This window comes from Hyperolius riggenbachi, chromosome 2, assembly GCF_040937935.1.
Source record: "Hyperolius riggenbachi isolate aHypRig1 chromosome 2, aHypRig1.pri, whole genome shotgun sequence".
NCBI classification, from domain to species: Eukaryota; Metazoa; Chordata; class Amphibia; order Anura; family Hyperoliidae; genus Hyperolius; species Hyperolius riggenbachi.
In genome coordinates this window covers 70883914-70892247 of record NC_090647.1, presented here as the reverse complement: position 1 = coordinate 70892247, position 8334 = coordinate 70883914, and the positions used below count along the sequence as shown (strand labels likewise).

At 46.6% G+C, this 8334-nt stretch overlaps 1 protein-coding gene across 1 annotated transcript in view; it reads left to right on the top strand.

Annotated features, from left to right (window-relative positions):
* CUL5 (cullin 5) overlaps positions 1 to 7438 on the top strand; it is an 84694-nt gene extending 77256 nt beyond the window's left edge. The window contains exons 18-19 of the mRNA XM_068266893.1: positions 963 to 1086; positions 6637 to 7438. Coding sequence (XP_068122994.1) covers positions 963 to 1086; positions 6637 to 6831 — 319 coding nt within the window. The 3' untranslated portion in view covers positions 6832 to 7438. The remainder of the gene's footprint in view (positions 1 to 962; positions 1087 to 6636) is intronic.
* Positions 7439 to 8334: the final 896 nt, after the last annotated feature.

Genomic DNA, 8334 nt, shown 5'->3' with positions numbered 1-8334 from the left:
CACACACACCATACACACACACACACACACACACACACACACACACACACACACACACACACACACACACACACCATACACACACACACACACACACACACACACACACACACACTCACACACACATAACTGTCCCCCTTAATGATCATGCATTGATAGTTGGCATGCCAGTTCAGGGCTGGAGGGCTGCACTGGCACGCTGCTTTGCTATAGTCAAGAAGTGTGTGCTGTTTATTGGAGAGGAAAGGAGGGATGACGGAAAGTGCACGAAAGAGTGACTGTCTAAGTAGGAGAAAAACCAATGCCCATTTGTCTGGTAGTGAACCGGTGTGCCAGATCGCTAAAGAGCATCATTGGGCACCTGTGCACACACTAGATTATTGGCTGAGATGGCACCAAATCATCCTCCCCGTTGAAAATTGTCTAGCATGTGTATGAGGCTTAAAGGGAACCTAAACTGAGAAGGATATGGCTTTTTCCTTCTAAAACAATACCAGCTGCCTGACTCTCCTGCAGATCCTGTGTCTCTAATACTTTTAGCCACAGCCCCTAAACAAGCATGCAGATCAGGTGCTCTGACTGAAGTCAGACTGGATCAGCTGCATGCTTGTTTCAGGTGTGTGATTCAACCACTGCTGCAGCCAAAGAGATCAGCAGGACTGCCAGGCAACTGGTATTGTGTAAAAGGAAACATCCATATCCCTCTCAGTTAAGGTACCCTTTAACCCTTAGACTGCCGCGGACATCTATAAGAGTTCTGTGTTTTTGCATCCATACGCCACGGACATGTAAAGGCATTTTAGTAGGAAGCTGCTTCTGCCCATAGCGGACATCTATAGCGTAACCTGCTGCGTAGCCGTAATCACGCCCACCCCCTGCAAACCCTCTTCCTGATGCTTCACTCTTATGATGGGGGTGCCAATTTACAAGCATTTCATAATCTGTACTTTTCTTCCTTTAAGAAAAAATGCAAAAGTTCAGAAAAGAGGAAAGATCAATTTGATTGGGCGCTTACAGTTGACGACCGAGCGAATGAGGGAGGAAGAAAATGAAGGCATTGTGCAGCTGCGGATACTGAGGACGCAGGTACGTGCCCCGCCCCCATCGCTAATGCTTCTTCCCAGAAACATCATCATTGTGGCTCTGTTATGTATTTCCCATTATTTGTTTCATTCCTTAGACATACCTCCCAACGTTTTGAGATAAGAAAGAGGAACACTTTAAGACCCGCCCCTGGAACACCCCTAGTCACGCCCCCGGAACACCCCTGGTCACGCCCCCGGAACACCCGAACAACCCCTAGCCACGCCCCCGGAACACCCCATAGTCATGCCCCCAGAACACCCCCTAGCCACGCCCCCGGAAAACCCCCTAGTCCCGCCCCCACTGCACCCCTAGTCCCGCCCCCCTGCACCCCTAGTCCCGCCCCCCCTGTACCCCTAGTCCCGCCCCCCCTGTACCCCTAGTCCCGCCCCCACTGTACCCCTAGTCCCGCCCCCACTGCACCTCTAGTCCCGCCCCCACTGCACCCCTAGTTCCGCCCCCACTACACCCCTAGTCACGCCCCCACTACACCCCTAGTCACGCACCCACTACACCCCTAGTCCCGCCCCCACTACACCCCTAGTCCCGCCCCCACTACACCCCTAGTCACGCCCCCACTACACCCCTAGTCACGCCCCCACTACACCCCCTAGTCATGCATATCACAAAAAATTCAGAAGTAAAAGATGTAGTGTTATCATTCAGACCATGCTGGTCCTTTGTATCATCAGTAGTGTTCCTTCATTTTAACGCTTGAAAATAAGAAATCTATACATTTAAAGGATGGAAATTATGTTTAGAGTCAATTAAAACACACTTTTCAGTGGAAAAAAAAACAACATATATTTACATAGATCTTTACATCAGTCCTAAGAGGGACAAATGAGGAAGGCCTGAAACACACCAGAGGAGTTTTTCTGAGCGTTTTGAGTTTTTAAATTTGCTGCTAATGTTATCCTATGTGTCTGTGCACACTGGAGCAATGAGGTTTTGTAAAAAAAACCATAGCATTACATTGGGAAGAGGTTTTGAAACCTCTAAAAGCTCTTTCCAATGTAATGCTATGGTTTTTTTTACAAAACCTCATTGCTCCAGTGTGCACAGACACATAGGATAACATTAGCAGCAGATTTAAAAACTCAAAACGCTCAGAAAAACTCCTCTGGTGTGTTTCAGGCCGAAGAAAGAGGGACAGAGGGATTTGGTTCCTAAAGAGGGACTGTTTGGAGCTAAGGCTAAAGGTGGCCACTAATGATCCAATTTCTAGCGAAAAATCGTCGAGCGATCAGAAATTCTGATCGGAAGTGAAATATTGTAATACATTCAATATATAAACACTGCGCCACAGTTCAAGATCATCAAACGTAGTTTCACCAGTGTCCGAGTTCGCTACAGAAAGTCCAATTCAGGATAATTAAGTATATAAAATTACTGCTGCGCTCTCCAGACCTGTGCCGTCTCTCAATGAAAAAATTGACTTTAACGTCCCACCTGTAATAAAAAAGCTTCACATAGGGCAGTAACGTTCTACACTCCACTTTCGCATTCAAAACCACCACGTGAGAAACACTTTCCCCTCCGTGTTCAGTGATAACACTCTGTGCTCAGTGAGTGCACTCCCATAATGAAAATGCCAAACCGCTCACCAGATGTTGCCCACCTCGGATTGCAGGTGGAAATTGCGCTTTGGCCAACTTCCAGTCAATGCCTCACGCACCATAACGCTTTAAATCTTCTTTTAATCCATAAAAAGTATCTCCGTAAAAACATAAAAAAATTACATAGCGTAATATTGTCAACAACAAACTCCGGGCGCTTTAACAATTACACTTGCGCGTCCCGGTGTATTGTCAGCGTATAACAGTTTGCCTGCCAATGCCCATTCGACCTCAGTGACGTACACCCTGCGGCTAGAGGGAGGAATAGGAGTGGCAATCCCGCGGACGTCCACCCCGCACTTGAATGGGCATTGGCAGGCAAACTGTTATACGCTGACAATACACCGGGACGCGTAAGTGTAATTGTTAAAGTGCCCGGAGTTTGTTGTTGACAATATTACGCTATGTCATTTTTTTTATGTTTTTATGGAGATACTTTTTATGGATTAAAAGAAGATTTAAAGCGTTATGGTGCGTGAGGCATTGACTGGCAGTTGGCCAAAGCGCAATTTCCACCTGCAATCCGAGGTGGGCAACATCTGGTGAGCGGTTTGGCATTTTCATTATGGGAGTGCACTCACTGAGCACAGAGTGTTATCACTGAACACGGAGGGGAAAGTGTTTCTCACGTGGTGGTTTTGAATGCGAAAGTGGAGTGTAGAACGTTACTGCCCTATGTGAAGCTTTTTTATTACAGGTGGGACGTTAAAGTCAATTTTTTCATTGAGAGACGGCACAGGTCTGGAGAGCGCAGCAGTAATTTTATATACTTAATTATTGTAATACATTGTTCACTACACGATCAACGAACCAATCTTTGCTTCCTATCTATCACAGCCAACAAGAAAATCCAAATTTTGGTTCAACGAAAATTCATTCGGACGACATTTTCTTCACTTGTTCATAATCAATTGTGTCCATCAATGGAGGTTATTTACAACCAATCTAATCAGAATTTCTGATCGCTTGAACGATTTTTCGCTAGAAATTGGACAGTTAGTGGCCACCTTTAGGCTAGCTTTCATCTTATACTACATTTGCACACATTATAATGAACATTTTGCTTATACATACCAATTAAATTGGGTATGTGGGAAGGTGGGGGGATATGCAATTTGCATAGTTGTGTAGAAAATGATTTTGTTGGTGAAGTTGTAAACAAATTGTTATGACAATTTGTTTTGGAAATCTATAAGGTACATAGGCAATGATTGGATGTGTGTTGTGCAGGTGGACTCTACAGTGCTGGTGGGGTAGAGCCCGCTGTATGTCCGAGGCTAGGCTAGTGATCCTGGTCATTTTTTGTTTTCTTTAAAGACATTCACGAGTCGGGCAAAAGCGGGTCAGGAAATTAGGGCGCACCAGGCGCCGCCATAGGCCATAATGGGAAGTCCGGCTATAGCAGCGCTCGGCAGTAATTTGGGCGACGTCTCTTGCCGGCGAATTACAATAAAAACAGTGTAAATCAGCCGTCAGCACAGTTCATAGCAGCCTGGAGGGGGAATTGTAATTGATGCCACCGGAACTTTTGCAGGAGCAGGGTGAGACATTTTTCGGCTTTGCCTTGCATCCAAATTTTCTACTGCATTAATTACATGTACGCATTCACAATCATGAACAATTTTTTCAAATTGACGGGCATGATGAGCGGGACTATATCCCAGATACCTTCATCTTCATCATCATCTTCATCATCATCATCATCATTATTATTATTATTATTACTACACTAATTGAGGAAAGCCCATCATATTTCTGTACACATCAGCCCTGATGCCTGTGCTGGGGATTCGCCAGGCTTTGCGACATCCTGACTTTCAGTTGCCCACCTTTTGATCTGTTGACAGTTGTATTTTTATATGTGACAGTGATCTAGGCTGTATTCTGTAATGTAAAGATCACCATAACTTTATCCTATAATGTACCTTTAATGCTTGATTTATTACACTGTTCTCTATGAATGTAACTAAAAAAAATTCTGGAAAAAGATACTCAGTGTTTTCTATGCTTTCTTACTAGATCTGCTCTTAAAATGTCATGTTATAGTATGAGATTACCATATTTTTCGGACTATTAGGCCCCGTTCACACTTGCGGTTTTGTAAAAACCGGAACGGATGTCCTGACCGCACCCGATCCGGACCGGACCTAATCCGTACGGTTCCTATCCGGATCAGGTCCGGATCAGGTCCGTTTGCATCCGTTTTCCGTGCGGTATGAACACGGTTGCGGTCTGGATCCGGTTTCTTAAAGAGATAGCAGCCTGTAAATACCTGGGGTCTGGGAGGTCAGCAGAAGCTCTGGGGTCATTGTTGGAGACAGGTGGACGTGTGGAGACCATCCGTGGATCCAGAGACTGCAGTTGGGACCATGGATCTAGTCATTTTTTACTCGTACCTGGGAATTCTCTCCTTCCTGTTGTTCACCTACTACTATGTGGGGAGAAGGCCTCACCTCCTCGTTATCAGACATATCATCAGACATGTTGCTGCCAAAGAGCTCCAGCATGAAATCCCTGCTGCTCCACTCTGTGAACGCTGGGCCCATGTGGTCCCCATCCAAAATGGCCACTAGAAAAAGCATAGGAAGTGGGGTAGAACGTTCGGTTTTTATAGCCAGTGTGTTGTGCGCTCTCCAGTTCTCATTGGTTTGTATTGGCCGGATGCAACAGTCCGGCTCCGCTCCGGATACGTCTGCCGGAGGAGCCGGACCAAAAAATAGCGCATGTTGGATCTTATGCCGGATCCGGTCCGGCTCCGGTCCGGACGAAACGGACGCATGTGAACGGACGCATAGACTTTCATTGCTATGCCGTGCGTCCGTTCCGTCCGTTCCGCATGCGGTCCGGCTCCGGCACGGCAATTCCGGACGGCGACCGCTAATGTGAACCGGGCCTTAGACGCGCCTAGGTTAAGAGAGAGAAAAAAATATACCAAGCCTGGTGCGTCCATGGTGCAGGGGCATCTTGTGGACATTCTCCCCCAATTATGATGTCCCCTTTGTACCTCTTGTGTGCCCTCCTTGTACCATTAGTGTCTTCCTAGTGTCCCCCTCTGTCCCTGTTTCCTCTTGGTGTCCCCATTTTCTCCTGGGATTCCATTGTCCTCATGGAGTCCCCCTCTGTCCCTGTTTCCTCCTGTTGTCCCTGTTTCCTCCTGGGGTTCCCGTGTCCTCATGGAGTCCCTCTCTGTCCCTGTTTCCTCCGGTTGTCCCCGTTTCCTCCTGGGGTTCCCGTTTCCTCCTGGGGTTCCCGTGTCCTCATGGGGTCCCCCTCTGTCCCTGTTTCCTCCGGTGTTCCCCCGGTTTCCTCCTGGGGTTCCGTGTCCTCATGGAGTCCCCCCTCTGTCCCTGTTACCACAGGTGTTTCCCGTTTCCTCCTGAGGTTCCAATGTTCTTATGGAGTCCCTCCTCTGTCCCCGCTTCCTCCTGGTGTCTCCTTTTGTCCCTGTGCCTTCCTGGTGTTCCCTGCCTGCGGGTATAACGGGGACTGTGCTTTGGGTGTTTTTTGGCCATAAAATACTCACCAAGCCTCCAGTACCGTCTTATACACTTCCTGTAGTTCCTGGTGGCTTTCCAGCATCCTCCATGTACGGCTTCCGGCGGGTCTTCTGATACAAAATGATCTGGGGACACACCAGGAGCCATACACGGAGGACGTCGGAAAGCCGCTAGGGGCCACAGGAAGGTCAGAAGATAATGAAGGAGGCGCAGTGAGTATTTTATTGGGGCGGGGGGAGGGGCGGGAGAGAGATTGGTGCTTTTTCGGCTGGTTGCTCAAGCAACTAGCAAGTACATGTATCCAGCATCACGTGATCTCCCACCGGTGCCGGATACTGGGGACTTTGCCGTACTCTTATTTTATACTGAACATCTTCTATGCTTTCCTGAATTTAACCACTTCAGTTCTTTTTTTAATATTGCATTTTGCCTTGTAGGAGGCCATTATTCAAATCATGAAGATGAGGAAGAAAATCACAAACGCCCAACTCCAGACTGAACTTGTAGAAATATTAAAAAATATGTTCTTGCCACAGAAAAAAATGATAAAAGAACAAATCGAATGGCTCATAGAACACAAGTACATCCGGAGAGACGAGTCCGATATTAACACTTTCATCTACATGGCATAATCCGGACACCCGCCTGGGCCACGGTCGGAGGAGGAGGCGGGCGCTCGGAACTGGTCACCTTCAATATTTATGTGGGAAAAAAAAAGCAAACTCACTCCAGACTTTTTGTCCAGCATAAATATGACAGCCCCCCGCCTTATCCTAAGAAAAGGACAAAGTATGTTGCCAATGTCATTCTGCCAGCATGACAGCATCTCGTCCGTGTCGCTTTTTACCAGCATGCTGTTTAAATGGAGATCATTTCGGATGAACGTTTGAGCTTGTAAAGTAGATTTGTCCAAACCAGAAAAAAAAAAATCGCAGTTTTTTTTTTCTTTTCGTTTTTTAAACAACTTTGCCCGGGGGAAGGGGAGGATCAGATTTTCATGCACTGATGAATTGCTGTTACTGTTTGACTTTAAGGTAAAAACAGGTTGACTACGATAAAAAACAAAAAAAGAAAACCCTACCACACAAATGGCACTTTCACGTCTAAGTATTGCATTAATTTAACCTACGCCCTTCGTCCTTCCTGCACAACTTTTTGTCAATCTTTTATGCATATCATAATTTGAACAGGTTTGTATTAATTCGTGGACATGTTGACTCATAAACAATACTTTTGATATGTTGCTTTCTAAACTTGTGATCGTTATAAGGTAGCACAGGTGCTGCAGGTGGCCACAATAAGAGTGGCCGTAACACACTTTTTTATATTTGCTGTTGATTGGTGGGTTACGATCGACTCCCCCCAATCAATTGTAACTTATGAAAAATCTGACCAAGGTATCACACACCACACTTAAGAGTTAATTTTTTTCCCTGGTTATGAAAAAAAAAAGATTGAAAACTGCCCCTACCCCCCCCCCCCCCCCTCCCCGCCTAGAAAAATAATACAGGTCTGTAAATCAAGGAGTGTACAATCTATCCTACACCACTCCGTTTTCTGAAAACTGGAATTTCCCACCACTCCCAATCAAAAAATATTCAGGGCATTCAATTGCATTTCTTGATCATACAGAAAGGAAAACATTCAATTTCTCTATACAATTGACCGATTTTATTGAAAGGTGTGGGGGGGGGGGGGGGAGCGAATGTTTATTGTATCGTCTGTGACCACCTTAACTTCCCTGACGGTATGATTGTTTCCAGATTCTAGGGTCATTTTAAAACGTTTCAGACCCTAAAATCAGGAAAACAATCATGCCGCCAGTCTCTGCAGCAGCCCCAGCACTCACCCACCTCCCTGGGCTCCAGCGCTGCAATTTTCCCTCCGTCCTCCAGGTGGCGCTGTAACTCTGAAGTGAGATCACTAAGGCAATCTCACCAGAGTGATTCAGAGCCTCCATGGAGAGGAAGTAGAATGGGTGCCTGCATCTGGATCCCCCGGGAGGTGGTAAATATGCCGCTGCGCTCCATTGCTCTGCATTGAGCTCCTGGCGGCTGGCCGGAGCGTAGCTCGGGGTTACCGCCAGGGAGGTCACAGCACCCCTGAAGTGAGAGGGATAGGGAGGCTAACATATT